This window comes from Rhinolophus sinicus, chromosome 17 (genome assembly GCF_057876585.1).
Source record: "Rhinolophus sinicus isolate RSI-liver-muscle chromosome 17, RSI-T2T, whole genome shotgun sequence".
Lineage (NCBI taxonomy): Eukaryota > Metazoa > Chordata > Mammalia > Chiroptera > Rhinolophidae > Rhinolophus > Rhinolophus sinicus.
The window spans coordinates 169,802,173-169,820,086 of NC_142517.1; the positions used below are offsets into that span (position 1 = coordinate 169,802,173).

The 17,914-nt window shown below is 36.3% G+C and overlaps 1 protein-coding gene across 2 annotated transcripts in view; it reads left to right on the forward strand.

Annotated features, from left to right (window-relative positions):
* Positions 1 to 3,133: 3,133 nt before the first annotated feature.
* Positions 3,134 to 17,914, forward strand: part of NUP35 (nucleoporin 35) — a 31,927-nt gene continuing 17,146 nt past the window's right edge. The window contains exons 1-4 of one of the 2 annotated variants that reach the window (XM_019752843.3): positions 3,134 to 3,284; positions 6,670 to 6,840; positions 9,235 to 9,362; positions 12,000 to 12,060. In XM_019752843.3, the coding sequence (XP_019608402.1) occupies positions 3,245 to 3,284; positions 6,670 to 6,840; positions 9,235 to 9,362; positions 12,000 to 12,060 (400 nt within the window). In that variant the 5' untranslated portion in view covers positions 3,134 to 3,244. Of the gene's footprint in view, positions 3,285 to 3,728; positions 3,815 to 6,669; positions 6,841 to 9,234; positions 9,363 to 11,999; positions 12,061 to 17,914 lie in introns of those variants that run through there. The other variant, XM_019752844.3, reaches the window with a different exon arrangement.

The window sequence follows — 17,914 nt, forward strand, 5'->3', positions numbered from 1 at the left end:
AGCAGAGGAAAAGGAAATCCATGAGGGTTTACGGACAGCTGGGTAATGTGTACAGAGAAGGGAGAATTGGCCAGTGGTATTTTAGATTTGGTGGGAGAGACTGAACACAGGAAGATGTTAAGGGTTGACTGCAACTGTCTAGGAGTTAAGTAGAGAGAAAGAATAGGACTTGTTATCTGAATATTTGATGGCAGGGAAGGTGGAAGCCAGAAAAAGCAAAGGGGACCAGGCACTGTACCTCGCATAACCACTTTTTAAAGCAAGTATTGTTTCTATTTTACACAAAGTAAAATCTACAAAGATTTAATATCAATCCATGTAATTCGGGATTTAAGTGGGACATTTGGGCTCTAAATTCAGGTCTGACTTTAAAATGTATGTAGTGTAATGCTATAACATACTGGTTTTAATTTCTGATTACTAAAAGACTAATAGGAAAGGGACAACTGGAATGGGGCAAGTTTTAGGGGTAAGATGAGTTTGTCTTTGAGGTTTCATGTGCTAGTAGGTTGTTCAGCAAGCATTTAGAAAATTATCATTGGGCTTTAGAGAGAGGAGGGGCATACAATAATGGAAATTATTTGCATAGTTGTGACAATCAACGAGGACTTCAAGGGAGACCATAAAGAATTGAGGAAGAGAGAGAGGACAAAGGCTTCACTAACAATACTATGTCCAGGTTACAATAAAATGGGATCAGGTATGGAAAAGCCAGGGAAAGAGTAGAAAACTATGAGGAGAAATAGGAAGTGTAGCATCATCCAAAACAAGGAAAACATATATATGAATAGATTGTCAAAGCTGTTGAATACTGCAGACGTCAAGGATACAGACCTAATAAGGCAATTAGGAGAAAGATAGTTGGGGGGTCAGTAGTTTCAGATTTATACAGGACCAGTGTGTAATGAATTAAAAAACAAGATGGTGAAGTTAGAGAAATAGACTAAACTCTGTAAGACCCTTCTTTTGAGATCTTGAAAAAAGGAGAAGAAATATGAGAGAAATTAGTGCATGGTGGCTAGAAGAAAAAGTAGTTCTAGGGAAGATTTTTGGTAGAACAAACTGGGCATCTTTATACCTTGATAAGGAAATAGACAGTTGAAAACATAGAATTAGAAATGCAAGTGAAGAAAGGAAAGTGACTTTCTTAAAATAAAAATATTTTAATCTTAATAATACTAAAAATAGTAAGTACACCTATAATTAACTAAAAATTATGTAAATTAAAAGCCTTTCTTGAGACCTCCAATTTACAAACCCCTTTCCCACTCCATCTTTCCCATGAATAGTTTGGCACAAAGGTTTTCTAACTTCTTTCTTTTTAAAATAAGCATCTCTCTCTGTTTTTATACTTTTTTTAATTGATTTTTTTAAGTTTTTTATTGGGGAATGTTGGGGAACAGAGTGTTTCTCCAGGGCCCATCAGTTCCAAGTCGTTGCCCTTCAATCTAGTTGTGGAGGGCACAGCTCACTGGCCCATGTGGGAATCGAACCGGCAACCCTGTTGTTCAGGGCTCGCATTCTAATCAACTGAGCCATCCTGCTGCCCTGTTTTTATACTTTTTGTTGTTAAACTAAAATGGTGCCGTATAAATGTTTTAAAATTGCTTCTTTTACTATATCCATCCTGAAAATTTTTCTAGGTCAATACAGACACTCAAATATCAAATCCATCTTCTTAATGGGTGCATGATCTCCTGTTAGGCTAGATCGTAATTTATATAGACTTGCTTCATTAGTGAACCTTTCTTGGTACCTTAGTTCTGAAAAGGCGATTGCTGGGTGTGGGGCTGAATGACAGCCCCCAAAGATCCACAGTCTAATCTCTGGAAACTATGAATATTTCCTTATGTGGCAAGAGATACTTTGCAGATCTGATTATTAGTTTAATCAGAACTACTAGACATTGAAATGGTAAGATTATCCTGGATTATTTGAGTAGGCCCTAAATATAATTACTAATGTCCTTATAAGAGGCAGGCAGAGGGAGATTTTTACTACAGAAGAAGGCCATGTGATGATAAAAGCAGAGAGAAGCAGTGTTGCAGAGATAGATGCTAAGGCCCTGGCTTTGAAGGGCGAGGACAGAGCCTCTAAAAGCCAAGGAATATAGTTAGCCTCCAGAAGTTAGTAAAGGCAAGGAAACAGATTCTCCTCTGGGGCCTCAAGAAGAAACCAGTTTTGCTGACACCTTGATTTTAGCCCCTTAAGACTCATTTCAGATTTCTGGCCTCCAGAACTGTAAAAGGTAAATTTATGTTGGTTTAAACAGCCAAATTTATGGTAATTCACTATGACCTCATCTGAACTTGACTACATCTGCAAATACCCTATTTCCAAATAAGATCACATTCGTATGTACTGAAGGTTAGGACTTGAACATATCTTTTGTGGGGGACAGTTCAACCTACAGACCTATAAAAAAGAAAGTCAATTCATCTGTCAGTGGTTTTAATTTTTTATCTCTGGGAACTTGCCAGTGAGTGCTGGAATTGTTATTCAAATTACAAACTTCTTGCCACATTTGAGATTTCAGGAAATCCCAGAGAACACAGTGAGGGAGGATGGTGGGTATTTTGAGGATACTGAGTTTGGTATGGGCCAGAAATATCCCATAACACATACATGTCATTTTTATAATCAGTAATTGAGCAAAACTGTATACCCTAGAAAGCCCGGCTGGGATAGGAAGCCGCACAACAGTATTCCGCTGTGTGGTGGGCTCGTATTTACTACCTTTCGTATTATTAATATGTAACAAAACAGCAAATATATGCTATGCTTTAATGTAAAATTGTGCTTATATAACACAATGTGTTTGAAAATGGCGGAGATGATAGAAAACAAGCTTTGAGAATGGAGCTTCACGTACTAAACCCAGAAATCGATACTGGAAAGCGGCACCAATTGTTTCTTCAAGCCGACTTTTTCAGGTGTTACTTGGAAAAGCTGACAGATGACGGAGCACTGGGTAAACTCGCGCTAATTATAAAACCTTGAGCTAAAGCATTCCCACAGCCCTACTAGTTTCAAAGCAGATTCGTCACCTACCCGGTGAAACCCCCGGAGTCTGCGCAGAGACGTTGCCCTACTCCAAAATGACGGCTCCGGTGCCCACAACTTACGTAAGCGCATATCCGGAAGTTACGCAACCCCATACGGCAGCGCGCCCCTACCCGTGGGGACAGTTTCCGCCATTTTTGAAAATCGGGAAGGTCCCAAGCTAAGTGTAGTTGCCGCCGCGATGGCAGCCTTTGCCGTGGAACCCCAGGCACCCACATTGGGTGAGTGAAAAAGTGCTTCTCTTTTCTGGCACTGAGATTCACGCCGTAGGCCCGGACGCGGGCCAAAGTGAAAGGCAGTAGTCATCAGGCTCTGGTCAGCTAGTTTCAGGGGCGGAGGGGTCGTCTTTGGCTCGCTCCCAAGTTCCTAGTCAGCCCCCTGCTGAGGCATCGCCACCCCGACGCTTCCAGGGCGGCTCGGGAAGCTGCGGGCCCTGTGCAGGATGAGGAAACGGCCGCCGAGTGTTGACTGAGCCGTTTTGTGCCCCATACGCCCGCCGGGCAGAACTGCCGACGCCCGAGACCCCCAGCGTCTTAGACTGGACGCTGGGTTTCGGGATCCGGGGAAACGTCGGTGGGAAGGGATTTGTGGGCGTACACGTGAGTGGGCGGAACCCTGGAGTGTGGTGACAGACCATTGCTCTTTGGTCACCTGGGCTTCTGGTTCCTGCTTGATTCCTGCCCTCTCCTGGGTTTGCCAAAGGAACCTGTTATTACTGGACGCTTGAATCGTGCCACACTTATTTAATCAGGTGATGACAGTTATTGAGATTCTGGCCATAATAGGAAGCCAGGAGTTCTCACGATTTTCCCTGCCTTCATCTTGGGAAAGTGACCAGCTATTGTAGGAGGTCTTTTTCTCAAATCAGTCATGTAACGAATTTTGTAAAATTCATTCCCTTCATATAATGGGGAGCATTGCTGAAATGTGTCGTTGAAAAAAATTTAAAAGTTCACAGGACGTCGACTTTTTTGTCTGCTGAGTTTTGGGACTTGTGAGAACCGTCGAATACTTTAGAGCAACAGAAAATAAACCGTCTACTTTCATATGTTTGAAAATTAGGTTACAACTTTCAGAGTTTGGAAAAGAAAGCAAGTGCGGTATCTGTAGAATGAAGTTTTATTTTAGATTGGAAGGGTATATATAATGCTTTCCATGTTTTGTGCAAAATAAGTTTCTTTTGAGAATAGAATAACGTGAACTGTTTTAGTATTAGTCATAAAACACTAAATGCATAATGTCAGTGGAGATACTCTGCTATATTTATATTTATGTGCAGATGTTGGTCTAAGTATTTATGTTTTGTATTATTTTAGTGATCAGAAAACTATTCATTTCCAGTTCCACAGTTTGCTATTCAAAAACATTTTGGAGTGCGTATTTCTTGGCGTTGCAAATGTGAATAAACCTGACCCTGGTCAGAGCTGTGACATTAGCTGATATTAATTGTTCAAGTCCACATATTTCAGATATTCTAGGTGATGAATAAACATTTTCCCAGCACCTAATTGTATGTTAAAACTAAGGGTGACTTCAACAAACAGTTGTAGCTGAGTAAGAAGGCACAGTAGATATTTAGAAATACATACTGTGAAACGGAATCGGAAGACTTGCAAAGTCCGCTGGTATACATAGCTTTCTCTTTAAGTGAAATTTAGCCTGAAGGGTCATCAGTGACAGTCTGATAAAGAGTCCTTTGTGCCGTCACTCTGGTGCTTTGTACAGTATCAAAATATATGTCCAGATGTATCAGAACTTTTCTTGACTTAATTATTCTTACAATTACTGTGTTTCCTCGAAAATAAGACCTAGCTGGACAGTCCGCTCTAATGCATCTTTTGGAGCAAAAATTAATATATATTAATATAAAATTCTTTATTATATTAATAAATTAATATCAACACAAATAGAATATAAATTAAATATTAATATAAATGCTAATATAAAATATTAATAAAAATTTTACTATAAGACTGGGTCTTATATAGTAATATAAAACTAGGTATAATACAATGTAATATAATAGCGGGTCTTATATAATATAATACCAGGTCTTATATAATATAATTATGTTAATTTTTGCTCTAAAAGATGCAGAAGAGCTGATTGTCTGGCTAGGTCTTATTTTTGGGGAAACACGGTGCCATATTATGTTTTTTCTTTTGGGGGATGGGAGAGTGAAGGTAGTCGGTGGTACCTAAAATTTTTTATTTGTTACTATGGGTTTTTAATATCTGTTAAGAAAACGCTTTTGTTTAGACTTTTGGTTTGATTTTAGTGTATGTTCTTCGGAAATATGTAATAGTACCATAGTAACATAGTAACTAGCACTTTAAAATAATTACAATGTAATTATAGTATTTCTGCTTGCTTTATCTTTTTCCTGAATTACTTTACCTTTTTCCTATTTTATACACTTGCATTTTAAATATCTAGGTTAATAACAAGAAATAAGAGGAAGAATAAATAATTGACAGCATTTGGATGCAAGAAACAAATTTTTGAGGCTGTTTTGAGGTTAAGGAGTAGTTAAGAATATAAATAATACGCACAACGTTTGCTATTTCTGAGTGCTGTGAATCACATTCAGGCTTGTCACATAGTTGAAAAATTAAATTTTCATGAGCAGAAATTGTAAAATTTGCATATATACATTAGTCACTCAGTTTTGGCTATTATGAAATACCATTGTATTAATAATTAATATTTGTTGAACATTCACTGTATATTAGGCACTGGGTCAAGTGCTTTACTTACTGTAATTGCAATCAAAGCTCTATGGGTGGATGCCGAGAGACTTGAACCGAGGTCTCTGACTCTAGAGCCCATATTTTCCTTACTGTGCTGTTTTGCTCTGAAGTTAGAGTAAGTAATGGCTACCTTATCTTCATAATGGGAATAATAATAACTACCCTATAAATTGTGAAGATTAATTTTCAATAGATGATTATGAAGTATCAGCTATTTTAAAATTGGTTATATCAGGGAAGCTTGAAAGTTATCCCTAACTTTAAAATGAATGATTTTTTAAAAATGATCCAAAAAGTAAACTTTGCAAATCTTTTAAATATGTTTCTTAGTTGGGATGCTAATCATTACTATTATTTCATATGTGCTCTGTGTGCATGAGTTCACTTCATTCCAAAAATGATTTACAGTTTTTATGTGTGGGGATTTAAAAAATGTGACATATAGCAAGTTAAACCCATTGTTTGACATGCTAAGACTTTGTGTAAGTAACTGGTACACCCTGTCCGTATTTTTGGTTGTTAACATAATAGAATCTGACCCAGAAATGCAAAGAGGTTTTCCTGCATGTATTAGGGATTTCTTTTTTATGTAATAAAAATTTTTTTATTTAAAAATAAGTGTTGATTCTTAAACCTGTGAAATAATGCTCACAAAAATAGCAGTCAGAGATTAATAAAATAGTCATGTTTTTCTAGCAATAATTTTTATTGGTTTTTAAAATAATAAGTTTAACTGGTTCTACAGTATTTAACAGTATTGATTACATTTCCAAATTTATTTATGTTAGATTCTTACATCTTTTTGTTAGATAGTATAATATTAAAGTTCTTTATTTTATTTTTTTGATTCATTTAGGATCTGAACCAATGATGCTGGGTTCACCCACATCTCCAAAGCCAGGGGTTAATGCCCAGTTCTTACCTGGATTTTTAATGGGGGATTTGCCAGCTCCAGTAACTCCACAACCTCGATCAATCAGTGGCCCGTCAGTAGGAGTAATGGAAATGAGATCACCTTTACTTGGAGGTATGTAAATTGCTTAAAATAGTTTCATAGTACTATTAGTACATGTACTAGAATTTTAAGAAGAGTAATGGTGCAACTTTCACCTTATTAACCCATTTACTAATTAAAAAATTAAGTAATGGCTTTATTTTTTTATTTTAAGACTCTTGGAATAGAGGTGTAAGGGATATAAACTACAGTAATTCCCCCTGCTTATCCTCAGAGGGTATGTTCCAAGACCCCCAGGGGATGCCTGAAACCACTGATAGTATCAAACCTTGTATATGCTGTATTTTTTCCTATACATATGTACCTATGATGAAGTTTTTTTAAATTTTTTTTTAAGAAATTTTTGTGTTTTGTAATTTTTTTTCCTATGATGAAGTTTAATTTATAAATTAGGCACATTAAGAGTTTAACAATAATAACTAATAATAAAAAAGAGCAATGATAACAATATACTGTAATAAAGTTGTGAATGTGATCTCTCTCAGAATATCTTATTGTACTGTATGTACAGCATGGATACACTGGACAAAGAGATGATTCATAGCCCAGGCTGGACAATGAGAGATTTCATCATGTTACTCATGACAGTGCATAATTTAAAACTTATGAATTGTTTATTTCTTGAATTTTCCATTTAATATTTTCATACTGAGGGTAACTGAAACTGCAAATAGCACAACTATGGGTAAGGGGGGACCACTGTACTGTAATTCAAAGAATCACGCATTAAAAATGTGCTTACTGCATTTCATCTAATCTAAGATGCCACTGACTGTAAAACTCAGTGATTTTGAGTACCACTAAGAAAGAAAAACAGTAAAGATGCTACAGTGCCAAGATCCATTTTTTGTCAATTACTCCTGTTTCAGAGGTGTTAAAGTGTGTGTGTATATGGGGGGTGGGGAGAAATATGGTTGTTTAACTTCACCTGAATTTAGTTTAAATAATTCATCTTAAATGTAATAATAATAAATATTCAGTCAAAAGAAGTGTAATTTGAAAATTTGTAGCTATGAATTCTACTTCTAGTCAGAGTGAGTTAAGATTCCCACTTGCAGTGTGTTTAGTGAAAGGTCTTCACAAACTGGAATTTTTGACATAAATATGTAATTGTCATATTTATGTAATTGTTATATATGTAATTGTTATATTTAGCACAGAATGTTACCTAAATGCAACATGTATCTTTTACAGGATGCTTTAAGAAAGAAATGTTTTAAAAGATAACTTTGAAGTTTTGGCTATGAGTAGTGAGGATTAGGTACAAAAATGATGCGATTCCAAATGTGAGCGAATACCCTTTCAGTAGATGTTTAAATGTAAACTCTTCTTACTTTGTCTTTAAAGTATTGTTTTGTTTAAAGTGGTTTATTTTATATATATGTATGTACATACACACACACACACACATATTTATATGTAAGTATATAGGATGGATCAGGTACAATTATCATAAATTATATTTGAAGTAATTTACTTTAAAATATTCTGGACAGATTTTTGTTTTGTATGTATTTTGAATGTGTTATTATTTTAGCTACAATATATTGAGTACTATGAGCCGGGCAGTATGCTAAATATTTTGTTATTTTCGTTCTTTTATATCAATCTTAAGGGATAGGTAGTAGTATCCCTATTTTTCAAAAGAGGAAACTTAGGCTAAATTCAATAAAGAACTTGTTGAAGCTCACTTGTTATTAAGTGGCAGAGCAGGAGTCTAAAGCCCAGGTCAGTCCCGCTCTATAGCCTGTGCTCCAAATAGCTTATGCTGTACCGTCTAGGTTCAGACGTTAGTCTTACAGAGGGCATGGGCTGCTTCACTATTTGGCATGGCTGATTCTCTGACTTAATAAAGACATCTTTATGTTCCTAAAAGTTGGTCCTTATATCTTTATTATGTACTTAAATCTAGTTTTACTGTGAGAAACATGAACGGGATCTGTTTCATTTTGACAAATTCCACATTAGGGGATTATATTCATTAAAGTATATACAAACTGAAGCTTTTTAATACCTACTTTCAAGTGAGAAATAGGGTCAAGTTTTGTATTGACATGTTAAGCATTTTGTAGAGCAAGCAAAAGTTACATGTATTTACTAAAAACTGAAATTTCTGTTTACTTATTCTGGAATCTTTTATTCAAAGTGCGGGCTATGGATCACCAGCATTGGCATCACTAGGAGCTTGTCAGAAATTCATAATCTCAGACTCTACCCTACACATTGTGAATCGGAATCTGAATTTTAACAAGATCCCTAGGTGACTTTCATATGTATTAAAGTTTGAGACGCACTAGGAGACAAGAGTTTAAGTCAATATTTTAAAAATATAAGTTAAAAAAAAATCTTATCAGAAAGATGGAAGATTTCTTTTTCTCACCTGACTATATTTTTTATACACTGTAGGTGGGTCACCACCACAACCAGTTGTACCAGCTCATAAAGATAAAACTGGAGCTCCACCAGTTAGAAGTATATATGATGACATTTCCAGCCCAGGCCTTGGATCAACACCTTTAACTTCAAGAAGACAGGTGATACACATACCCTCATTCATGATCCACAATTAATAATTTCACATTCGGCTATCTAGTGAGGGTCAGTAATTTGAAATGTTTCCCTGAGGTCTATTTTAGTGTAACTTTGTTGCACAAAATAAGCGTTAAGGACATTTATCATAGAATCTACTTAAATTGTGTTTATCATGAAATGTACTTAAAAATATAATAGAACTCCAGATTATTTTCTCATATAGATAATTCTATGGATTCTGTAGGTATGCCTTATTCACCTGTCCATTCTCCTAACCTACTTAATAAACACGTAGAAATAATTATTGTTTAAGTTATACCAGTTCTTTAAAAAGTTCAATATTTGTACATAATTTTGTGAAAGAACAAATGAAAATTCAGGGTTTTTTCCAGATCTAGGGTACTTAGTAATGATTTGAGATCTTTGTTTTAGGAATTTTTTTATTAATATAAGACCACTATCCTTTTAGATCTAAGTTCCCTGTTTACTTACTTTACTAAAAACACTGCCTCCTGCATGTTTATGAGCTGATGATTTATGATGGTTTAGTATGTTCCTGATGTCGGTGTTCTGATGGTGATGTTAAGTTTTGGTTGGTGTAGGTGTTTTGATGGTGTCATTTTCACTCGTAGAGTATGCAAGGTAGAGATTCTCTGCTTCGATGGGCCTGATTGCTACAAGAACGTGTCTCATGCTTATAAAGTTCCTATGGTGCACAGGCCCTAATCTCACAGTTTAAGTAATTTGTCAAGGGTAAGGCAGCTGGTCTAGCAGAGCCAGGCTTTCAACCCAGGCAGCCCTAAATCTAGCGCTTGTGTTTGTAACGGCCATCCTGTGCTAGTATTACTGTGATAACTCTTGATTGTCACTTTGAAGGTGCTATGGATTTTATTTTTAAGTAGAAGTTTAGTAGCTTTTGTAGTCACAAGTGTTCTCTCCTACCACTGTTGTGCTTAGGACTTATAAAGTATGTCAGTTAAACTGATGATTTTTTTTGTATAAAGGCATTTCTGCTGTTTAATTTGGATAAATGTTTTGTGTCTTTCTCTAAGTCAAATATAGCATAGTTGTTGGAAAGTTGAAGAATAGTAGAAAGCATCTTTCAGTAAATTTTGATTATTTATAGGCTTGATATCCCTGGCATAGTAAGCCTACTTGTCAATCAAAGCAAAATGAATTCATTGTGTTGAACAGATTATCTTCTCTTTGCAACACTTGCAGACCTTCCTGCCTGTCCAATACAGTAGCCACCAGCCAAGTGTGGTTCTGGATACTTGAAATGTGGCTACTGCTGTACTTAATTGAGGTATATGTGTCTATAAAATTTAAAATTGCCAGTATGGCTTGTGTTATATTTGGATAGTGGTGGTCTAGACCAGGGGTGTCCAAACTTTTTCAACGTTTTTCACCAAGGGCCATATGCGGTAAAATACACGAATAGCCGGGCCACTCGCTTGAGGTGAAGTACGTATTGCCTCACCTGGTTTATTTAAGTAAACTAAATATATTTTTGGAATTTGCTGCGGGCCAATTAACAATGGATCATGGGCTGCAGTTGGCCTGCGGGCCGCAATTTGGACACCCCTGGTCTAGACTTAACAAATCCAGAATATTCTCGTCTGGAATATTTTTCTTAAGTTTGGTAAGCAAATCTGATGTTTAGTTTGGTATGAGAATCACTGGCTTATAAACTTGTTAGTTTTCGTTATTCCTCTGATGATACATGGAAAGAAAGGTAGTTTACAGTTATTGCTATGTTCAAAATATAAGTCTTATGAGTCATAATTTGTAGAGAATGTTTTTGACTTGAAAGTTGGTAAGAATATTATTATTAGATTAAAGCCCAAATTAATTTTGCATCCCAAGACTTTGCTCAACCTCTCTATTTATGAAAGATGTTGGCATTAAGAATTGAATGATACATTTTGTATTTCTCCTGACATTCTTTCAACATTTGATTCTGGTTGTTAGATAATAGTAAGATTTTAGATTTTCTTAGTTTAATCAGGATTTCTTAATAGAATTTATATTTACTTCTAGAGAAAGAGTGTTGCATTCTTGATTTGATACTATTATCTGTTTATAGAAAGATTTTTACTGTAATCTTCAATTTTCTCACATTTAAAGGAAACAGTATTGGTAATATTCTTGCTTTGTAACTTTCTACTAGTAGAGGCAGAGATATGCTGTCTTTTATTGTGTAGATTGTTTTAAATCTATAGTATTTCATGGTTTGTAAATGTCTGTTTAAAATAAAATCTTGCCATCTTTTTATTTTTCTGTGTGAGCTTGGTGGTTTTAAGAATCACCATTATTTGTGTTATTTCAAATATTGTACCTTAGGAACTAAAACCAAATAGCAGTGTTACTTTCTATTAAAAATAATGCCTTTTTATGTAATGTAACATTACTTATTTTAAACAAATAATACGCTAAGGGTCTAGCATGTTTTAGATTAATACTGCTCAATTTAAAAAAGAAATTAGGGAGTACTGTTTGATAGTGAGCTGATTATAGGCATCTGTAGTACCTGGTAGACATTCAGTTGTCTGTTCAGTGAAGGCTTTCAATACCTATTGTGTTTGTTATTGGTGGAACTTTGCAGTTTTACCTTAACACTTTCTTCTGTTTTTATGTAGCTAAACATGTCAGTAATGCAGAGTCCTCTTGTTGGAGTAACGACAACTACTCCTGGAACAGGTAAGCAATGCCTTTTTAACACCAAGGACTGTTCTCTACTCTTTGAATGAAGAGAATATAAGACCTTTGTTGATAATTGCCAATTTTTTTCCCCCCAAACTTGGAGACGTTCTCAAATGTCAGTAATTTCCTTCAGGAAGGAAATACTTTGTATATTGATTGTTTTTTGAATTTAAAGATAAGATGTGATATTCTACTCAAAATATTAAGAATTAAAAAAATTATATATTTAATAGTGTCTCCTAAGTTACTAAAAACTAATAAAGAGCTGTTGCAATTGGGAAGAATATGGAGACTGAATAATAAAGGTGTTTTGAGAGGTATTCGTAGATATAAATCTGTCATTAACTATAAACAGCCACTGGTTATATCTAGATTTTTTTAAAGATTAATGGTATTCTTTTATCACCATCAGCATCATCATCAGTACAACTCTTATTACATATTCATATATTTATAATCTATCAAGTGTTCATTCAGCAAATAATTGAGCATTTACCCATGTACCAGGCCCTGAGAAACTGAACAAAATAGATAAACCTTGCCTTTATGGAGCTTACGTTTATTTACAGAATTTACACTTGTAAGTAAAATAAGTAAATTATGAAGTTTGTTAGAAGGTGATACATTTTATGGAGGAAAATTGAGCAGCAAGGGGGAGTAGGAGGTGAGGGCTTATATAGTTTTAAATAGGGTGGTGTATTAGTTTTCTATTGTTACCATAAAAAAATCACCATAAACTTAAAAGTAGCTTAAATAATACAAATGTATTATTTTACAGTTCTGGCGGTGAGAAGTTTGAAATGGGTTTCTGGGCTAAAAATTAAAGCATTCATAAGGCTGTGTTAATTTATGGAGGCTCCGGGGAGAATCTGTTTTCCTGAATGTTCCATCTCTTAGAGGCTGCCCACGTTTCTTTGCTTGTGGTCCCCTTCCTTCATCTTCAGAGCCAGCAACTTTGCATCTCTGATGATTTTTCTGTAGTCATGTCACCTCTCTTGTCAGGACCCTTGTGAGTATATTGGGTTCTTCTGGATAATCCAGGATAATCTCCCTATTTTATGGACAACTGATTAGCAGCCTTAATTCCACCTGCAACCTAATTCTCCTTTGCCATGTAATGTAACATATTCCCAGGTTCGAAGGATATGGACTTGGTCATTGGAGGGGGGGCATTATTCTGCTTACTACAGATAGTTGAGGAGAAAGTAACATTTGGTCAAAAACTAGAACTACCGTAAGTAAGGGAAGTAGGAAAAGTGTTCCAGGCAGAGGAAATGGCAAGTACGAAGGCACTGAGATGGGAGTGTGTCTGGGGTGTTCAGATAACAGTAAGAAGGCAAGTGTCAAATGGAGTGAGTGAGGGGGAGAGTAGTGGGAAATGAAATCCGAGAAAAAATGGAGGTCGATATTACAGGGTCTTATAGATCATTGTAACAAGTGGTTCTTACCCAGAAATGGTGGAAAACAAATAGAATGAGACTTGGTGTGATGAGAATACACTTTTGGGTAAGGGCAAGGGTAGAAGCAAGGAGAACAGAAAGGAGGCTACTGCATTAATGCAGGTGAGAGATGGTGGTGGCTTAGATATAAAGGAAGTTGGGCAAGGAGGAAACGAGGAACAACAACAAAAATACAGAACAAAAACAACAGCAAGAGAGTAGATTTTAAATGAACCAAGTCAACAAATATATAAAACAAAAACGTAGTGAGCATGCCAGTTAGAAGGCAGAGATTGTCAGAATGAATAACAAAAGCAGTATCCAATGACAAGTTAGATCTTTCTATCCTCCAGATCCAGATTTCTTCAGTCAGGAATCCTCACTTGCTGTGTCCTCAGTCTAGATTTCTACTTTCAGTTTGTTCAAGGCTATGTAGGTGTTTTTCTATCATACTCCTCACATTTCTTTCCAGCTCCATCCACTGTCCAATTCCTAAGCCACTTCCACATTTTTAGTTGTTATAGCAGCACCCCACTTGTGATACCAAAATCTGTATTACTTTTAAATTGCTACCATAACAAATTTTCACAAACTTAGTGGCTTGAAACAACACAAATTTATTATCTCACAGTTTCTATAGGTCAGGTGTCTGGGCACAGCTTGGTTCCTTGCTTTAGAACTCAGGTGTTAGCAGGGCTGTGTTCCTTTCTGGAAGCTCTGGAGATGAAATGCTTCCATACTCATTCAGGTTGTTGGCCAAATTCAGTTCCTTGTGGTTGTAGGACTGAGGTACCTGTTTCTTTGCTGACTTGCTTGGAGGTTGTTCCAAGCTTTTAGAGGCTGCGCTCATTCCTTGGCTTGTAGTTCCCCTTCTATCTTCAAAGAACAAATGGCAGATAAGTCCTTTTTTATGCTTTGAATCTCTTGCCTCCTTCTTTGCTGGATCTCTCTAACTTGCCTTTTCTGCCATCTGCTGCTATTAAGGGCTCATTTTATTACATTTGGCCCAGTGGATTACAGTTTTCCCCCATTATTGAACAGTAGAGCATTCCTATGAAACCTGAAATCTGAAATGGCCTAAAGTAACGAAGCGATTATGTATCTCAGAATACATCTTGCTAGCGGAGAACAGAATAAATCGAAATAAAGCACATAGTCTCGCAGACACAGTTCAAAGCGATGGCAGCTGTTGCTGAGATGCTGAATGTAGTTCAGGAAAGGAGCTTGGAGGTGTGATCTTGCTGCTCCTCGGGTATATGCTGCCTCTCTAAGGGCTCGCTGAAAAACAAATGTTGAACGCTATTTTCAATGTTCACCTTTTTTTACAAAAGTGAAATCCTCCGGATTTCTTTTGGTTAGCAAACACAGGTACTAACATAAGTCTTTTGTAAAAGGAAAGAGTTGTAGCACAAACTGAAACTGCGAAAAGGTGGGGATACCTATAATCCAGGGTAATTCCTTACTTTAAGCTCAGCTGAATTAAAATCCTCGTGTTAGCATGTTGTTAACAGATTAAGTATGATGATTAAACCATAGCACTTTTGGGCTGCTTTTGTTGATGCTGGTAGCTCAGTTTTGACTGTGTTCCTGGAAGGGTGGGAAAGGGGCTAATTTATCTGAGGGACGGTGCCCTGATACTTTCTTTTCTGATCTGGGTTAGATGTTCCTTGTATGTGCTCCTATAAAGCTCTCTCTGCTCAGCTCTTATCTTTCTCCATTACTGGTTTATGAATTCCTTCAGGACACAGATTCCTTCAGTATCTTCATTATTTACCCATCACAGAGGTGGGTGTAAATGGACCTCAGTAAATGTTTGTTGACTGAGTAGATTGATGCATTTAAGCTGTTAGTAAGTTGAATGGTGGCCCCAAGATTATACATCTGCATCCTAATACCCGGAACTTGTGAATATTAGTAGGTGGCCAAAATACAAGATTAAGGATCCCGAGAGGAGGAGCTCTCACGGAGAGTTTAGACAGTTAAGGAGAGAGGGGAAGTTAATTCTGGTAATTACCTGGCTGTCCCTAAATCCAAGTATAAGTGTCCTTAGAAGAGAGACGCAGAGAGAAATCGGACAGAATGGAGAGACATGCAGAGGAGAAGGTGAAGTGATGACTGTGGCAAAGTGATGACTATGGCACAGATGACTGGCAAAAATTAATGTTAGATCCAGTATTTTATCATATTTATTTATATTTATATTTTATATGATAAAGACCCGGTCTTATAGTAAAATAAGACCCAGTCTTATAGTAAAATAAGACCGAGTCTTATAGTAAAATAAGACCGAGTCTTATATTAATTTTTGCCCCAAAAGATGCATTAGAGCTGATTGTCCGGCTAGGTCTTATTTTCGGGGAAACATGATAGTAGCTGCCCAGGATTCTCGGCTCATGGCTTCCTACCATCTTCAAAGCTTGCAATGGGCAGTTGAGTCCTTATATCACTCTTTTCCTCATTTAGGGTCCCTTGTGATTATGTCAGATTTACTGGGTTATTAAGATTATCCTTTATAGGATAATCTTAATTTAAGATTAGATGATTAACAATCTTCTGTCTTCATCCTTAATTCCTGTTTCCCACGTAATGTAATTTATTCACAGCTTCTGAGGATTAGGACATGGACATCTTTGGGGGACCATTTTCTGCTTACCATAGAGACTTTTAAAAATTAGTCACCAACATTTATTTAGTTTCATGCCAGGTTAGGCATAGTACCATTGCGTGGTCTGTAGTTTTAGTGGGGGTAATATTTTACTTTTTAGTCAAAATAATAAGGATAGTTTAAAAAATCAAATAGTATGTACTTAAATACAATGAAATGCAGCAGTCTTTAGCTTTATTCCTCCAGAACTAACCAGGTCAGATCTTAGAGCTCTTCCTTTTGGAATTTACTTCCTAAATGAGATGCTGTATTCATTTTTTCGTTGCTACTATAACAAATTATCACAAATTTAGTGGCTTAAAACAACTCAGCTTTATTCTTTTACAGTTGTAGGAGTCAGAAGCCCAAAATCAATTTTATTGGGCTAAAGTCAAAGGTGGTGTTGGTAGGGTGGGTTCATTCTGGAGGCTCTGGGAAGAATTCTTCCCCCCCCCCCCCCAGCTTCTAGCAGCCACCTGTATTCTTTGGCTTCTGGCCACTTCTTTCATCTTTAAAGTGTATCACTCTGATCTCTGTTTCCATCATCAGATCACCTGTCTGTAGCAAAATCTCCCTCCCTCTCTTGTGAGGACACTAGTGGATATATGGGGGGCCCACCAGAATAATCTTCCCATCGGAAGATCCTTAATCACATATGCAAAGTGCCTTTTGACACATAAGGTAAGGTTCCAGGGATTAAGGATCTGGGGATGAGATTCCAGGGATTAAGATGTAGTCATTTTGGAGGGCCATTGCTTGGCCATGTATGATTATATTGCTAATTCTTGATTTTCAGTTTCTAGTATTGCTCTATTTAAGGTAATTGAAGATATTATCTCCCCCACATTATCTGAATATAATTAAACTTTATTTGTTTGTCAGTGTTTATATTATCATGACTATATAAGCACTGTCAGTGCTGAACCAAGTAGTATATTATAATATATCCTTTCTGTAAAATTTTAATTTTTCTTTAGTTAGTAATTGTTCCTGTTTTTCCATTTGTCAAATTTTCTATGTGTCACTTGTTTCTTTTATTTTAAGCAAATGTTCTGTTGCTATGATATGCATCTATCTTTTTTTAAATGCTCAAGCATAATTTCAAAACAATTTTTGTTTGTTTATTTTAAACTGAGAATATCTTTTAGTCTCTGTGGCTGTTTCCTATTACAGCTATCATCCTAGGACTTGCCTTAGCAAGTTTCTAGAGTTGATGTATTTTTCCGAGATAACATGTTTTCTTCTTATTTCCTCATTCTGGTGAAGAAATATATTTGAGTAGCTTTCTAAGAAGGCTTCACTTCAGGGAAGTGAAATTTAAGACCTCATGTCTGAAATGCTTTTTTTCTGTCTTTCGACTGGATTGCCAGCTTGGCCGGGGATAGTATTTTACATCAGAATTTTGGAGGCATCATTCCATTGTCTCCTAGCTTCTAGTGTTCCGTGGAAGTTATTTGCGGTGATGATTCCTGAGTCTTTGTATGTGGCCTGGTTTTGAAAATTGGAGGTACCTGTATGGTTAGTGTTCTCAATTCCATAAGCGTGCCTTTGTGTGGGACTTTTTAATTTGTTTTGCTGGGGAATTAATTGATGGATCCTTCCCTTTAGTTCTGGGAAACTTCCCTGTATGTATTTATTTGGTACTTGCTCTTGCTCTTTTTGTTGTTGTTTGTTCGCTCTTTCAGGAATTCCTTCTGATGGTAAGTGAGCACTGTAGACTTTTCTACTTTTTCTTCCCTGCGTTCTTTTATATGTATATTCTATTTTC